Source organism: Ovis aries, chromosome 14 (assembly GCF_016772045.2).
Source record: "Ovis aries strain OAR_USU_Benz2616 breed Rambouillet chromosome 14, ARS-UI_Ramb_v3.0, whole genome shotgun sequence".
Classification (NCBI taxonomy): Eukaryota; Metazoa; Chordata; class Mammalia; order Artiodactyla; family Bovidae; genus Ovis; species Ovis aries.
The window spans coordinates 55,202,910-55,219,189 of NC_056067.1; the positions used below are offsets into that span (position 1 = coordinate 55,202,910).

General features: G+C 52.9%; 2 protein-coding genes across 11 annotated transcripts in view; one reads left to right on the top strand and one right to left on the bottom strand.

The window, feature by feature from the left end:
* PLEKHA4 (pleckstrin homology domain containing A4) overlaps nt 1–13,117 on the bottom strand; it is a 26,627-nt gene extending 13,510 nt beyond the window's left edge. For 3 of the 10 annotated variants that reach the window (XM_042232287.2, XM_042232286.2, XM_042232280.2), the window contains exons 1-13: nt 10,864–13,117; nt 9,642–9,731; nt 8,427–8,534; nt 6,572–6,644; nt 6,356–6,456; nt 6,092–6,201; nt 4,341–4,559; nt 3,706–3,985; nt 3,002–3,076; nt 1,741–1,788; nt 1,531–1,632; nt 1,218–1,367; nt 206–304 (exon numbers count right to left, since the gene is read on the bottom strand). In XM_042232287.2, the coding sequence (XP_042088221.2) occupies nt 206–304; nt 1,218–1,367; nt 1,531–1,632; nt 1,741–1,788; nt 3,002–3,076; nt 3,706–3,985; nt 4,341–4,559; nt 6,092–6,201; nt 6,356–6,456; nt 6,572–6,644; nt 8,427–8,534; nt 9,642–9,731; nt 10,864–10,974 (1,566 nt within the window). In that variant the 5' untranslated portion in view covers nt 10,975–13,117. Of the gene's footprint in view, nt 1–205; nt 305–1,217; nt 1,368–1,530; nt 1,633–1,740; nt 1,789–3,001; nt 3,077–3,705; nt 3,986–4,340; nt 4,560–6,091; nt 6,202–6,355; nt 6,457–6,571; nt 6,645–8,426; nt 8,537–9,641; nt 9,732–10,205; nt 10,727–10,863 lie in introns of those variants that run through there. The other 7 variants (XM_042232284.1, XM_012190632.5, XM_027978579.3 and 4 more) reach the window with 7 other exon arrangements.
* Nucleotides 12,386–15,929, top strand: PPP1R15A (protein phosphatase 1 regulatory subunit 15A). The gene is made up of 3 exons (XM_012190639.4): nt 12,386–12,606; nt 13,286–15,091; nt 15,509–15,929. Exons 2-3 carry the CDS (start codon nt 13,295–13,297, stop codon nt 15,851–15,853), a joined length of 2,142 nt encoding a protein of 713 aa, XP_012046029.3. The 5' UTR covers nt 12,386–12,606; nt 13,286–13,294; the 3' UTR covers nt 15,854–15,929.
* The last annotated feature ends 351 nt before the right edge of the window (nt 15,930–16,280 follow it).

The following is a 16,280-nucleotide window of genomic DNA, read 5'->3' on the forward strand; positions in this document are numbered from 1 at the left end:
GGGATCTTCCCAACCCAGGTATCGAACCGGGGTCTCCTGCATTGCAGGCGGATTCTTTACCAACTGAGCTGTGAGGGAAGCCCCTGAAAGGATATTACATTTTATAACTGTTTTTCCTGCATTTATTGAGATGACCGAGTGAACTTGGGAGAGCAAGGCAGGGCTTGGGGGCTTGGGGGCTTGGGGGCTTGGGGCAGGGGTGTACCTGGGGGGACCCGAGGTGCAGCAGGTACTCAAGGGTCTCTCTCAAGGTGCCCAGCTCCCGCTCCAGGCCGCTGTACGTGTCCCAAACACGCTCTCGCTCCTCAGGTTCCAGAAAAAGAGAGACACACAGTTAGCATGCCCAGCCACCATATCTTTCCCCATTCTATCTTTTCCTAGCTGAGCAGGAGGAAGTGTCCCCTGGGGCTATATGGACTACAATCCCAAGGGCCTCTTTGCTCAGACTACTGGGAACCCCAGCATCTGTGTGGAACCTGCCATTCCAATGAACAGCTAGTGCAGACAGAACAGCTTTTCCTGAATCTTCTGGATTACCTCTGCACTCCTCTAGGGCGACAGAGTCCACAGATCTAATGAATCCTTGGAACAGACAAAGCCACAAACCTTATGCCCCACTGGGCAGCAGAAACTTCTTTGCCAGTACCAATAATAACAAGAGCAGCTAACATTTATTCGGCACTTACTTAACATTATTTGGCACATTTACTTGACACTGTTCCTAGCTCTCACTTAATTCTTGTAAGGTAGGTACTATCAATGTCTCCATTTTACAGTAACAATAATTACAGCTAACACAAGTAATGCTTACCATATACTAGGTGCATAAGTTAAATATTCTGTGATTCGTTTACATATACTTATGAAATCTTCACAATGGCGGTAGAAGTAAATATTACTTTTATCATCTCAAGTTTACAGAAGAGGCATCTAAGGTCCAAAGAGGTTAAGTAACTTTTCTAAGGTCACACAGCAGCTGTGAGTGGGAGCTGAGATTCAAAGCCAGGAAGTCTATATCAAAATCACCCCCCTTAAATGGCTAAATTAAATACGGTTGTTTCTTGGCTGCTTGCGCCTCACCCTCTAGGACTGTCAAGATCATTGGTTTCAGACGGAGGGGGAGTCTCAAGAACTACCCTCCCAAGAGTCTTTGGGGGAAAGTTCCCTTTAGTAACAACTTGGAGAGTCCTGGGGTATGCCCCTTCTCAGATGCTCACCTGGGTCAGGTGACAGAGAGTCGCCCTCACACTGACTAATCGGTCCTGCAGGAGGCGCTGGTGCCCCCAAGCCCTCCCAGGAGCTGCAGCTTCCCTGGTTGTTTGGCCCAGCTGCTGTCGGGTCAATTCCAGAGCTGCTTCTAATTGCTCCTGCACCAAGGGAGAAGACGGTTAGACTTCTGAAACCACACCCAGCCTCAGGGCAAGAGAAAAGCTGGCTTCTTGTATCCTCTCGTATCCTGGGGGTCAGGATGGGCTAAGGGCAGGTGGAGAGGCCAAGTGTCCCTCCTTCCCCTGTCCCAGAGTCCTGTACCTTCTCCTCCTGCCTCTGATCTATCTCCCCCTGCAGCCTCCTCAGGAGCCGGTCCTGCCCGCACAACTTGGTCAACAGAGTCTGGAGAAAGGAGGACAGGAGCTGTTTATGGACCAGACATGGCTCTTCGCCCCGCCCACCCTCCCACCTTCCAAAACATTCTATCCTCAATTCTGCGAATTCAACAAGGGTTGCATCAGGAGTGCTTACATCTGTCTCCAAGCTTTGATGGAAGGTTGAGTCTAGAGGGGGTCCTGGCTGAGGAGAAAGAGAAAAGTTGGGGGTCACATGCCCAAACAAGTCCTCATTGTAGCTCAGTGCTGAGCCCTATTTCTACTGGCTGGCACCCCTTGTCCTTATTAGCTTTGTTCCAAGCTTTAGCAAAGCAAACCTCAGTAGACTAATTGCCAGATTTTTGGCTTTAGGAAGATCTAGTGGGCTTTGCTACCAAATAACTATACAAATACAATAACTGAGGGAGAAAATTTAGACAGTTCCTTTGTGATTGAGAATAAAACAAGGATGCTCACTGCCACTGTGACAGTTTACCAGTATTAGAGATCTTGAGAGATGCTGTAGCTTAAGAAAAAGAAAAATGTAAGGGTAGGAAGGAGAATGATAAAACCATCATTATTTACAGATGATGCACTCATCTGCCCTGAAAATCAACAGAATGAAATGATTATTAAAAGAAAAAAAAAACTTTAAAAATTATTAGAGCAAACGAGAATTCAGCAAGGATGCCCGATGTAAAAGGAAGTTACAAACAGTATCTCTACATCATCAATAACTATTAATAGAAAATAATTTTTAAAACATAAGAATACACCATTCAAATAACTATGAAAACTATCAGCCTTATCTTAACTAACAGCACACAAAATCTCTATGGGAAAACTTTAAGACTCAAATGAAAGATGAAGAAGATGCTTGAGAGTCCCTTGGACTGCAAGGAGATCAAACCAGTCAATCCTAAAGGAACTCGATCCTGGATATTCATTGAAAGGACTGATACTGAAGCTGAAGCTCCAATATTTTGGCCACCTGATGTGAAGAGCCGGCTCATTAGAAAAGACCCTGAGGCTGGGAGAGACATGAAGGCAGGAGGAGAAGGGGATGACAGAGGATGAGATGGTTGGATGGCACCACTGACTCAATAGACATGAGTATGAGCAAACTCCGGGAATTGAAGGACAGGGAAGCCTGGCGCGCTGCAGTCCATGGGGCCACAAAGAGTTGGACACGTCTGAGCGACAGAACAACAAGAAGACTGTGTGAATGGTGGAGAGATATTCCGTATACATATGCCACTGAGTTTTCAGGAGCCCTAGGAAACTAATATAGCACCTATGCAGGCACCTTGACATGCCCAGCCTTCTCTAGGCACACTAGTCAATGAGATGACATTCACTATAGCAAAGAAAGCATGGGAGGGGGCTCTAGCAGATTCAAGGTGCCCCAGGATACCTACCAATAAAACCATGGAAGCCCGGGTCCCAGGAGGCCTTGGAGGGAGCTGGAGATATGTGGAGGTTCCAGAGTGGGCCTGGGAGGAATATTCCAATAGAGATGTTTAGAAATTCGCATGTCTTAATAACAGATATAGAAAGGATGTGTCTGGCATTGAAGTGCCATAGGAGACTCTCTGAGGTTCAGAACTGGGTCCCCAGAACTTCAACTATCTTTTCTCCAGCTGTGTGCCACCGTGGGGACACGCAGGATGATAATAAATGAACAGCCTGCAAAACAGTCCCAGGAACCAATGAAAGTTGCAGTCTACTCTTACTCTCACATTTGTGGTTAGCTGTGGGTTTTCTGGGCTGCAATCCCGTGATGCTCAGAGAAAATAGCAGGTGGCCAACTTGGAAAGAGAAAACTGGACACACGAGGCAGAGGCAATGCACACTGCTCTCACAGTATTGTATCAGAGGAGCATATTCTGGACTATTCTATAATGTTTAAGGGGTAATAACTGCCACAGACCAGCCTGAAGACAGCCCTGGGAACTGACAGGCGATAAAGTTCACTCTCCCTTTCACATCTGAACCCAGCTGCGATTATGCTGAACTACAATCTCCATGATACCCAGGGGCCAATGGCTTAGAGACTGGCCTGGAAAGGCAGTCCCCTGGCCATATGGGCACTGTAGTCCCTCTCCCTGCCATCTCTGCTCACCGGTGTTCTGGCCTCTTGACTCCAGTGCTGAGGACTCCTGGGGGGCCTTCCTCCTCTAGCCTCAGAAGAGGGTCCTCGGCGGGGAGTGGGAGGCCTAGAGAGCGTCTGGCGCTGAAGGCCCCAATCCAGGGGAGGCCGGACATCGATGCGACTCAGGGGGGTATGGGGTCTGGCAGAAGGTGCTGCGTCTCCAGAGGAGGGCGGAGGTCTGCGTGCAGGAGCAGAACGGGGCCGAGGGAGGCTCAGAGGCGAGGGAGGACGAGAGAGGGGTGTGAAAAGGCTGTGGAGAGGAGAGAAAAGGCAAACTGCCTCAACAAGAGCTCCCTCATCCCTCCATACATCGAGTCAGCCTCAAAGACGTGTCTCCCTTCAGTGTGTCTCATTGTCCCTCTGGAGCAGAACCCTCCTCTCGTAGCCCGATCCCGAATAATCTCCCTCTTTGTGACATCCCCTCCTTAGGACTTCTCAGCAGACTCTGACCCCGCAAGCGTCCAGCAAATCACACACACCTTCGAGAAAGCGCTAAGCCATGCCCCTAACCAGTCCCAGCCCTGCCCTTCACGGCGCCCTCAGAATGCCCTCGGAAGCTCAGCCCTATAGAACCTTCTCATCCCAGACTCCCTCGTCCAACTCACTCTGGGCTCCTCGTCCTCCGAATTCGGGGTCCAGACTGCAGGTCAGCCGTGGGACTGGGAGTGAGCAGCCCGGGTCGGCCACGACCTCTGGAGAGCCGCGCCACCTCTGGTGATTCTGAGCCTCGCCCCTCTTCCACGCCCCTGTTCACTTCTGGAGGACCACCGGGGCCGCCTGGGCCCTCCCCAGTCTGGGGCCGTGCAGATGACCTCGGCTGCCCACTAACGAATGGACACAGAAAAAAGACATCACTCCTTTGAATCTTATAACAGCCCTTATTCTCATTTCACCGACAAGGACACAGGAATCTACAAAGAAAAAAAAGGGAGGTAGTGCACTATCAACCGTTGTCCCCATTTTGCAGATGCGGAAACTGAGGCCTGAGGAGTATCTCGCGCAACGCCACAAGGTCCATCCAGGTCGCTGGGACCAAACTATGCATCTCCAGACAGAACAATTGGGCAAGTAGACAGAGACAGCCTAGAGCCTTTCCTTTTTTTAATCTGACATTGTTTAGGTGGCAGCCTCACGGGGTCGAGATTTCTGGGGGAGCAGTATTGATGGACATGGAATAGAACCGGACATGGAACAACAGGACTGCTTCCAAATTGAGAAAGGATACGTCAAGGCTGTGTATATTGTCCGCCTGCTTATTTAACTTATATTGCAGAGTACATCATGCTTCGGAATGCCAGGCTGGATGAAGCACAAGCTGGAATCAAGATTGCCAGGAGAAATATCAATAACCTCAGATACACAGATGACCCCACCCTTGTGACAGAAAGTGAAGAAGAACTAAAGAGCCTCTGGATGAAAGTGAAAGAGGAGAGTGAAAAAGTTGGCTTAAAACTCAACATTCAAAAAACTAAGATCATGGCATCTGGTCCCACCAGTTCATGGCAAATAGATGGGGAAACAATGGAAACAGTGAGAGACTTTATTTTGGGGGGCTCCAAAATCACTACAGATGTTGACTGCAGCCATGAAATTAAAAGACACTTGCTCCTTGGAAGAAAAGCTATGACCAACTTAGCATATTAAAAAGCAGAGACATTACTTTGCCGAAAAAGATCCATCTAGTCAAAGCTGTAGTTTTTCCAGTAGTCATGTATGGATGTGAGAGCTGGACCATAAAGAAAGCTGAGAACCAAAGAATTGATGCTTTTGAACTGTGCTGTTGGAGAAGACTCTTGAGAGTCCCTTGGACTGCAAGGAGATCAAACCAGTCAATGCAAAGAAAATCAGTTCTGAATATTCATTGGAAGGACTGATGCTGAAGCTGAAACTCCTATACTGTGGCCACCTGATGAGAAGAACTGACTCACTGGAAAAGACCCTGATGCTGGGGAGAGATTGAAGGCGGGAGGAGAAGGGGACGACAGAGAATGAGATGGTTGGATGGCATCACCGACTCCATGGACATGAGTGTGAGCAAGCTTCGGGAGTTGGTGATGGACAGGGAACCCTGGTGTGCTGCAGTCCATGGGGTCGCAAAAAACTGGGACAGGACTGAGCGACTAAACTGAACTGAACTGAATATTGATGGACAAAGTGGTCGGCGGAGCTTACAGAGAGATACTTTTTGCCGATTGGAGTTGGTCTCCTGGAGGTGGGACCTGAAGGGCGGAGTCGTCTTAGCTAGAAGACTAGTGATTGGACACTGAAGGTGTCAGGGTCTCAAGGGGAGGAGCTTGGGATGATTAGCCCAGATTGGAGGTATAGGGTCAGGGGCGTGGCCTAGACTTACACTCACCAATCGTCCCCCTCCGCGCGAGAGGCCCGTCCCAGCGCGCGTAACCAGCCCCGCAGGTCCTCTAGCGTGTCAGCAGCCAGAACGTAGGTCCTCATGCCCGGGTGCTCTGCCTGCGAGAAGAGAGAGCTGGGGGACTGGGACATCGGGCCCTCTAAAAAGAAGGATGCCATGGACCCTGGCAAAAGTCTTTTATCTCCAATACTGGATGCTGCATGCCTGCCCCCACTGCCCAGTGCCTTAGTTCCCACGGGGGAAGGGACTCACCGTGAAGGTGAAGCGCCGCCCTCGGGGAGCTCCTGGCCCATCTGGCCTGATACTGTAGCTGGGCAACAGGACGCTTCCCAGGACGCTCTCCTCGCGGCTGTCTGCAAAAGAGAGGCTGGGATAATAGATCACACAGAGACCTGGAGGCCCAGAGACTCAAGGAAAGGGAGACGGGGAGGGGGGCCCCTGCCCACCCATGCCAGCTGGGGCACTGACCCTTGTAATAGAAGAGGCAATGGCCAGAGAGGACGAACCAGCGGCGTTTCCAGAGCCGGAGCCCGGAGCTGTCCTGGGGAGACAGAGTGGAAGTAGAGAGGGGTGGGAAAAAGGTGGAGATAGCGACACTTGGAAGCAAAGACCCACAGAAAGGGGAGGAGAAGAGAGACATATTAGATGTAACAGATTCAGGTGGAGAACTGGAAACCAGTGGGTTGCAGCTGAGGGGACATAGATTTTAGACACAGCGGGACCTGAGTATGACTCCTAACCCCAGCACTTTCACACTGTGCCCTTAAGCAAGTCATTTCTCCACTAGGAACCTCATGGTTTCTCATCTGTCATTCGGGGATTGAGAAATTACAGGAAGACTGGGACAGAAAGATACTTCGCCACACACTGGCAGCAGCTTTCTGTAGGATAACTTGGCGCATTTAATATGACATGTGAGACACAGAGAGGTCAGGAAAGTGATGCTGAGCCATACCCTGCGTCTCCCCATTTCCTCTGCCAGAACTAATCCATCTCCAACTTCGTGCTCCTCTTCTCTTCCATCCCTTCCCACAGGAGCAGCATGATCTTTTTAAAAAGTATTTATTTTTACTTATTTATTTGGTTGTGCCAGGTCTTAACTGCAACATTCTTGATCTTCATCCTGGCATGTGGGATTTTTAGTTGTGGGGTGTAGGATCTAGTTCTCAGTTCAGGGATGGAACCTGGGCCCCCAAATTGGGAGTGAGGAGTCTTAGCCACTGGACCACAGGGCAAGTCCCCACTCATGATTTCTTAAAATTATTAATCAGATCATGTGAGTCCCTGCTGAAAACAGAGATGACTGTCACACTTAGAATACATCTCAAATTCCTTACCCTAACTTGCTGCCTTACAAGGTATCACCAACTCCGGAACACATGAGAACCAGCAGCAGGGCTTACTAAAACACAGACCCCTGGTTCCCTCCCCTGGCCTTCTCCACTCAGTAGATCTGGGGTGGGAGCTGACAATTTGTATTTCTAGAAAGTTCCCAGGTGACGCTGATACTGCTGGTCTGGGACCACTCTTAGAGAATCCTTCCTTGCCACCTGTCGCTCCTCCTTCTCTCACCTTAGCTCCCACCAAACACCAAATTTTTGCCTGCTGCAGGGTCCTTTGCTTTCAGATTCCCTCTGTTCCCCAGATCTTAACACAGTGGGATCCTTCTTGACATATAATTCTCAGCTCAAATGTCATCTCCCCAGAGACACCTTCCCTGACCAACAGTCAAATGTAGCTCTCATCCTTCAGCCACCTTCCAGCACATTTTCCTATGTTATTTCCTCCTGCTCAGTCACTAGGTCATGTCCGACTCTTTGCAACCCCATGGACTGTGGTCCACCAGGCTCCTCTGACCACGGGATTTCCCAGGTCAGAATCCTGGAGTAGGTTGCCATTTCCTTCTCCGGGGATCTTCCCAACCTAGGGATCAAACCTGCATCTCCTGCATTGGCAGGCGGGTTCTTTACCACTGAGCCACTGGGGAAGCCTGTGTTATTTCTTCACAGCGCTTCATTTCCCACCATCTGAAATCATCGAATCCATTTTTATATACATTAATTTATTATTCATCCCTGCCATCTTGGATGTAGCTAGATACTTGTTTGTTTTATTTACATGATATGTGCCCCAGGGCTTGGCACAGGGTAAACGTTCAAGTAGTAGTTATGGCAGGAATGAATGAATTGACAGAATAAGGGAGGTAGCAGGGATCAGGAAAAAACATATTTGGAGACTTGGAAGGAGAGAAATGGTGGACAGCCAAAGGCACAGCCTCTGACATCACTTGGAGGGTCCTTTCCCTTCTGTCACCTCACGCTACCTGTTTATGAAGCCAGCCTCGGATGTGCACAGGGAGGTTGGGGTCCCTTCTGAGCGCATTGCCCCGCTTGCCGAAGGCGTGCACCTTGCTCACTGCCCGGGTGGACTTCTGAGGAGACAAGGAGGACAGAAGTGAACGCGGACTTGGGATGGGCTTGGGAAGGCATGCGGTGGGACCCAGGCAACCCAAGGCCCTCGCTCAGCTGTCTTTAGAAACCTGGTCAAGAAGGGAGCTGAGTTTGGGCATTAGAATTGTATGTGCGCATTGCAGAGTTAAGAGACACTTTCCATGGGTGGAGAGAGGTGTCTGGAGTCCAGGAAAAGGCCATTGACCACTAGGGAGGGACTTTGGGAATAAAGGGTCCATTGCCAAGGAGAGCCTGCCCTTAGCCACCAAAGCCAGAGATAGAGATCCGAAGCCTTTGGGATCTGAACCAGCAACATGGCTGGGTCCCTGGTGATGGGTCAGCTGGAATCAAAGGACACCTTTGATTTGCCAGAGAATGGAATTCCATAGTGACCACATCCAGGGTGGTGGTGCGAGCTCCAAATCCCTCCATTCAATAGATGCCACCCCCCCAACCCCATCCCCACGGATATCCCAGGCCAGATTCCCAAAGGATGCCCTTCCTTAGCAATGGCACTGAGGAAGGTCAGAATCACATCTACAGAATCTGAACTTGGGAAGCTGGAAATGAGTGAAGGGAGGGGCTGGAGGACAAGAAAATGAATGTCACTGATGAACTTTGGTCTGGGAAGACGATTTGGGCGGCAAGTATCTTGGGCCGCATGAGGCCTTATGGTCAGAGAAAGGGCTTTCCTTTATCAGATTTCAGAACCGGGGAGATGGCATGGCTAGAGACAGGATTTCTTAGTCCCTAATAAGAGCAGACACTGAGCTCCTGGCTGGGGAGGGGGGAGGTCACGGCTGGGGAGTGGCCTTATCCTAGCAACCAGAGTCAAGCAGGGTTGTTAGTCTGGCTTCAAATTAGGAAAATACCGCGGGGTGGGGACAGCTGGGAGTGCCTCTGAATTCCTAGCTTTGGCGGGTGGGCAATTTGGGACTTTGCTAGGTCTGGCAGACCCCACTGCTAAAGATCCTTGCTCTTGACAACCGGAGTCCCTTGGGTGGTGCCAAAAGCAGGGCTTGGAAACAGGAAGATCGGGGAGCCCAGAGCACCCCCGGCTCCTCCCCAGCCCCACCAAGAAGTCGAACCTTGGTGCTCAGGCCGCCGAGCGAGGAGATGGTCGAGGCGCTGCTGGCTAGGCTGAGGCTGCTCCGAGGTCTACTGTCCTCCATTGGGGGCTTGGGGAGAGAAAAAAGGGAGCTGTGTGAGCCTCTCTCTGCAGATGACCCGGGTGGGGACAGAGACAGGGTCAGGGGCTTGCAGGTCGGAGGAGGCTGGGGAGAAAGAGCCTGTTGTTTGAAGCCTGGGGGTGCTGGGGGAGGCCCTGGCCTGGGACCGCATACCAAGAGTGATGCCAAGAGAGGTGGGCGGCCCTGGCAGCTGTGGGGAGGGCGGGGGGGAGTCATCTGTAGCCCGGGACAGAGAATAGGGGCCCCTTTATTCTTGCCCCCCTGCCCTCTGGCCAGGAATTTGACCCTCTCTGTGCTCAGGAACCCTTCATTCCCTGACTCTTTCCGGGGCTACCCCCGCCCCCGCAGCTACCTGTCTCCTGCCCTTCCTCCCACACGCACCCCTAAAACATCCTTGCCAAGTCCCAGGACACCAGGAATGCGCACTCTGGCAGCTCCTCGCAGCCCAGCCAGGGGACTTACCAGCTCTGGGGTCCGGAGGGCAGAGAGCACACGAGGGCAGGGTGGGTGCTGGGACACCCAGCCCCAGTCCCCCTCCTCGGCCGCCTCTCAAGGGCGGCCTCTCATAGCCCTCCGCTCTCACCTGCTCATCCACACCCTTTTTGTCTCTTTGTCTCTGATGGTGTCTCTTCCTCAGACGATCACTCTTCCTCTTACCCTGTCTCTCTCTCTCCAGTCTCACCTTCTGTCTCCGCGTCTCTGGCTCTCGAATCTCTCGTCTCTCCCCGTCTCTCCCTCGCTCCTCTCCTCTGCAGCACCCCCACCCCGCATACCACTTTCTCTCCCAGTCTTTCTTGTTTCTGTCCAGTTCTTTCTCTGGGACTCACGGAGTTCTCGTCTTTAAGTCTCCATCCCCTTTTCTCTCTCTCTCTCTCCCTCCCTGTCTCGCCCCGTCTCTCCCTCTCCCTTACAATCTCTTTCTCTTTCTCTCCGTGGCCCTCCACGACCGCTGTTTCCTCCTCTCCCGGATTCCCCTTCTCACTTTCTCTCTTCCTCGCTCGCCCAGTTTCTCTTTCCTCTCTGCGGGTCCTTCCCTCCCTCTGCCAGCCGCCCACGCGTCTGTCTCCCCTCCCAATCCCAGCTGACCCCGCCCCTCTTGGCCTCCCCACCGCAGCCTGACCTCTGGCTCAGCTGCCCCCGAAGCCGAGGGGAGGGGTTGGGGGCGACGTCCAGCCCCCTCCCCGACCGCTGGATCCCTGCTGGACTGGAGCCTGGGCCACCGGGGTCCCATAAAAGCTGAAGCTAGGATTCCTAAATATTTGGCGAGTTGGAATTGGGCCTGGACTCCAGGGCCTCAGTGGATTGGTCGCTGTCAGGGGCCGGGGGGTCACTAGCGCATCCTGAGTGGAGATCACTAGGATCTTGGAAGGGGCGGGGGCTCAGACTCCTGGACACCTGGAAAGGTGTGAGCTGGGATTCAGGACTGCTGGGCTGTGAATAGAGCTGGGATCTGGAAGAGTGGCTTTAAGTGGACGGGTCCAAGTGTGCCAGTGACGAGGAGTGGCCCAGATTCCTGAACGAGCAGGGTCAAGTGGCCAGGGTCAATGTCCACCTCGGATTCACGCGAGAATTCCGTTCTAGAATGAGGATGACCCCTTCAGGAGGGAGACTTGAGTCCCCGGCATATTTTGAAGAACAGGATTACTGGGTAGGGCGGGAGGGATGGGGGTGAGTAGCGGGGAGCCGGTGCGGGGGAGGACTGGGACTGTGTTCCTGGGCCTGGAATTTGTGGCAGAAGACCCCCCCCCCCCCACTCCCATGAGGTTCCGTTGGTGCTACACAGCCAGAATTTCAGTTTGTGTAAGCAGAGGTTTTTTGTTTTGTTTTGATAAATTTGAAGCGGGTGAAACCTACGAGTGGAGACTTGTGCCCTAGACAGGGAAGGCGTGTGAATTTTTGGTTAAGTATCCCCTCACCACGATAAAGAATCTGCCTGCAATGCAGGAGACCTGAGTTCGATCCCTGGGTCAGGAAAATCCCCTGGAGAAGGGAATGGCTATCCACTCCAGTATTCTTGCCTGGAGAATTCCAGGGACAGAGGAGCCTGGCAGGCTAGTCCATGGGGTCGCAAAGAATTGGGCACAACTCAGCGACTAACACCTTCACTTTCACCACGTATTTGTTGAGTACTTACTATGTGTCGTGCAGTGAGCAAAGCAAAGTGCCTGCCTTCAGGGGGCTTACACATTCTGTCTCTTTGGCAATGAATCTAGACTCTGCTGTGACCGCCTTGGGCAAGTGATTTCATTCCCAAGCCTCAGTTTCCCCATCTATGATATGGGAACAATAATACTCTCCCACACCAGGTAGGAAGTCGAACAGATGGAAAGTAGGAGACTCTAGACTGGGGCCTGGTTTTAAGTCAGAGGCGAGGCATTTGCTTGGAACAAGGGTTAAACGAGCTGGCTTTCTGCTTGAGCAGTTCACGCGCTTGAGTGACAGCTCACTCGTTTGGGGTGTGGCCACGCTTGGAAACACCGCCGCCGCGTGATGTCACAAAGCGCGGAATCTCCGCGAGAAGTCCAACCTTGTTTTCCGTTCCCTTCCCTCACGTTTACGTTTCGAAACCCCGCCTCCCTTCTGACGTCAGCACGTCCGGCTGCCTTGAGCCATAAAAGTGCTGACGGTAGCGTCACCTTTTCGCGAAGTTTCCGGCCTGGATGTATTTGTATGTTTCCCTGGACGATCGTACGCCTCTTTGTCGCGACAGTGCTTGTAGCAGCCGGTGACAACTTGAGTCCTCGAGCCCGACGCCGGAGGGCGAGATGAACGCGCTGACCTCCCGAGCCGTCCGAACCTGCGAACGCTTGTGGCAACCTCAGCCGGCGCTCCTGCCTCCGGGTTGACGCGCAGTCCAGAGCTGGTGAGTTGAGGGGATCGGAACACCTAGGTCCCCAGGGGTTAGGGGCTGGGACCGGACTCCTGGCCAGTTAGGAGTTGGGAGCTCAGACTTCTGAATTCCGGTGGGTTCTAAGGAAGGCCTGGAAACCTGAGGGGTTCTGGAGGGGTGGGAGGAACCCCAGGGCTCCGACTTAGGAAGCAGAAAGAATTGGGAACTTGAGAGTCCTGAAGCAGACGGAGGAGGGGTCCGGGAGCCAGACTCTTGGGTCCCCAGAGAAGTAACCATCCAGGGATCGGAATTTTTGAGTTTCCAAGGCGGGGGTGGGTGATGGGAGCTAATTTGTCAGTCCTCAGGAGTTGAGAGAAGCAAGGACTAGGACTTTGTCCCCAAGAGAAGTAAGTAGAGGACCTGCGTTTTGGCTTCCTGGGACCAGGACTTTCGGGTTTGAGAGCAGATGGGGCTAGGGGCTTGTTGGACTCAGGGAAGGAGAAAATGGGGACTCCTTGGGTTTTGAGAGAAGAGGTGGGGAAACAAAGGTCAGAGATGGGAGTGGCTAGGCTCAGAAAGGAATGTGGGGCAGGAACTCTTACATTGCTGTTTGTGTTACTATTTCCGTTGCTATGACTCAAGGTCATCCTCTGATGCCATTCCCTAAATGGCTTCTAAACCTGACCCTCCTTTTTCCCTCCTCTTTCCCCAGCCCAGACAGATGGCTCCAGGGCAAATACCCCATCAACCTGCCCCCTGGAGTGGTACCCACCCCTTCTTCCTGCTGTCCCCACTGATGGGCCTTCTCAACCGGGCCTGGAGCCTCCTGAGGGGCCCAGGACCTCCAGAGCCCTGGCTAGTGGAAGCAGTAATCGAAGCAGATCAGGGAGGAGCTGGCCTGGAGGATGAAGCAAAGGCTTCTCTGGCCACCTACCATGCCCCCTGGGGCAGGCACCCTCAAGAGGAGACTGAAGACAGTGGAGCAGCTGAGGAGGACGGAGAAGCCTCCCCGGGGGCCTGCCTTGACCTGGAAGGCAAGCATTCTCTTCCCGAAGTCTGGGGACTTTCCGATGATGATGATGAAAAGTACAGTGAGGAAGAAGCAACTGGTGTCCCTAGAGAGCAGGAAGAATTTATGGATGGCCAGCCTGCTCCCCTGCCCCTCAGCCTTCTGATAAGATCTCTACCAGACCTTCCTGGGGAGAAGGAATCTAAGGAAGAAGCGGTTACTGGAGGTAACGAAGTGACCCGGTTCTCTTTTCCTCTGTCACACTGGGAGTGTTGCCCAGGGGAGGAGGAAGAGGAGGAGGAGGAGGATGGAGAAGCTCTTAGGGTGTGCGGCCCGGTGAATGGAGCCACAGAAGAAAGAACAGAGACTGAAGCAGCCACGAAGACCTCCATGTACCCCTCATCTGTAGGCTCCCACCTCAGGGCCTGGGAATGTTGTTTGGGAGAGGAGCCTGAGGAGGAGGAGAAGGACAAACAGGCTGGGAAAGGGGATGCTGACCCAGGGCCACACTCCACAAGTCTAGCCCAGAGGCCCTCCCTCAGGACCTGGCAGCATCCGTCCAGTGCGATCACAGAGGAGGAGGAGAAGGAGGACTGTGATTCAGAGGAAATGGGGGCTTCCTCTTCCGTCCCACCCACAAGTGCCTTCCTGAGCGCCTGGGTGTATCGACCAGAAGAAGACACAGAGGAGGCGGAGGACTGTGATTCAGAAGCAACTGAAGATGAGGGAGAAGCCGAGGTCTCCTCTGCCATCCCACCCACAAGTGCCTTCCTGAGCGCCTGGGTGTATCAACCAGGAGAAGACACGGAGGAGGAGGAGGACTGTAATTCAGAAGCAACTGAAGATGAGGGAGAAGCCGAGGTCTCCTCTGCCATCTCTCTGAAAAGTTCCTTCCTGAGTGCCTGGGTGTATCAACCAGGAGAAGACACGGAGGAGGAGGGTGAAGAGGAGGAGGACTGTGATTCAGAAGCAACTGAAGATGAGGGAGAAGCCGAGGTCTCCTCTGCCATCTCTCTGAAAAGTTCCTTCCTGAGTGCCTGGGTGTATCGACCAGGAGGAGACACAGAGGAAGAGGAGGAATGTGATTCAGAAGCAACTGAAGATGAGGGAGAAGCCGGGGTCTCCTCTGCCATCCCACCCACAAGTGCCTTCCTGAGCACCTGGGTGTATCGACCAGGAGAAGACACGGAGGAGGAAGATGAGTATGAGGACGAAGATGATGAATCAGGAGCAGCTGACTTGGGACCCGGCCCCTCCCTTCAGACCCAGAGTGCCCTCCTCAGGGACCAGATTTATCAGCCTGAAGAGAAAACAGATGGAGGGGAAACTCCTGAGAAGTGGGGAGAAGCTGAGCCCTGCCCCTTCCGAGTGGCCATCTATCTACCTGGAGAGAAGCCCCCACCTCCCTGGGCTCCTCCTCGGCTGCCCCTCCGACTGCAAAGACGGCTCAAGTCTGCACAGACCCCCACCAGGCATCTGGACCTTGAACCTCTCCCGAAGACCAGAAAGGTAGGTGCTGAGAACTTAGATTCTTGAGGTGAGGGAGGAGAGGGCTGGGAGCCAGCACTCCTGGACCTGGGGACCAAAGGACTGGAGGCCCCGACTCCTGGCTTCCCCATATTGCAGAGGGTTGCATGTGAGCTCCATTGGGAGGGTTGTGTTCACGTTAATGCAATCCTTTGCAAGAGGCTAGCCCCTGTGGGAGGAAGGAGCCTCTGAGCTCATGTCAACCCCAGGGCCCCACCTCTACCTTCAGTGAGTCAGCTGAGGAATCACTTGGCAGGAGAGGTAACCAGCCAGATGACAAGCATTGTTGTGCAACTCATTTTTTTTTGTTTCTCTTTCTCCCCACCTCCCCACCTGCCGCCCTTTTATCTTGTGTGTGTGTGTGTGTGTCTCCCCGTGTCTGTGCCCGTCCATCTCCAGGTGCGCTTCTCTGAGAAGGTCTCCGTCCATCCCCTGGTTGTCTGGGCAGGACCGGCCCAGGCCGCCCGCAGAGGCCCCTGGGAGCAGTTTGCCCGGGATCGAAGCCGCTTCGCCCGACGCATCGCCCAGGTCCAAGAGGAGCTGGGTCCCTACCTCACGCCTGCTGCCCGGGCCAGGGCCTGGGCACGTCTCGGGAACCCTCCCACGTCCCTGGCCACCGTCCCTGTCCCTACCCGGACCTCACCGATGTCCCCCCTCCAGGCCACACCCTTAAGCCGCGCTCTGGCTTCTCCCTCCCCTCCCTGTTTGTCTCCTTGCCTAGACCTCAGTGGGAGGCGTGGCTAATGTGAAGTAGTTCTTGTGTTAACTATTTATTTATTTGACTGTTGGTTTATATAATGAATAAAGCTTTTTGTAATAAGCAGCGTCTCCGTGTGTGTCTGAGCTGACAGCATTCACTACTCCTGAGTCCCCAAGACAGTTGAGAGGCGAATACATAAAGGCCCGCACTTCCATGGAAGATAAACTACATTTCCCATCATCCCTTGAATCTGCCTCTTCCAATCCGGAGGCTTCTTTGAACTAAGGACTGGTGGGTTTTGTCGGTTTTTTCTTTTTTTTGCTTCCGCCTACATTTTATTAAACCTAGGACAGTTATCTCCCCAAAGGGTCTGGGAGCTGAACTCACTAATTTGCTCCTGAAATATAAAGATTTACCCTCTCTACTGGCAGATGCTGAGTTCCCCAAGGCTTTTACACTTATAAATGTACC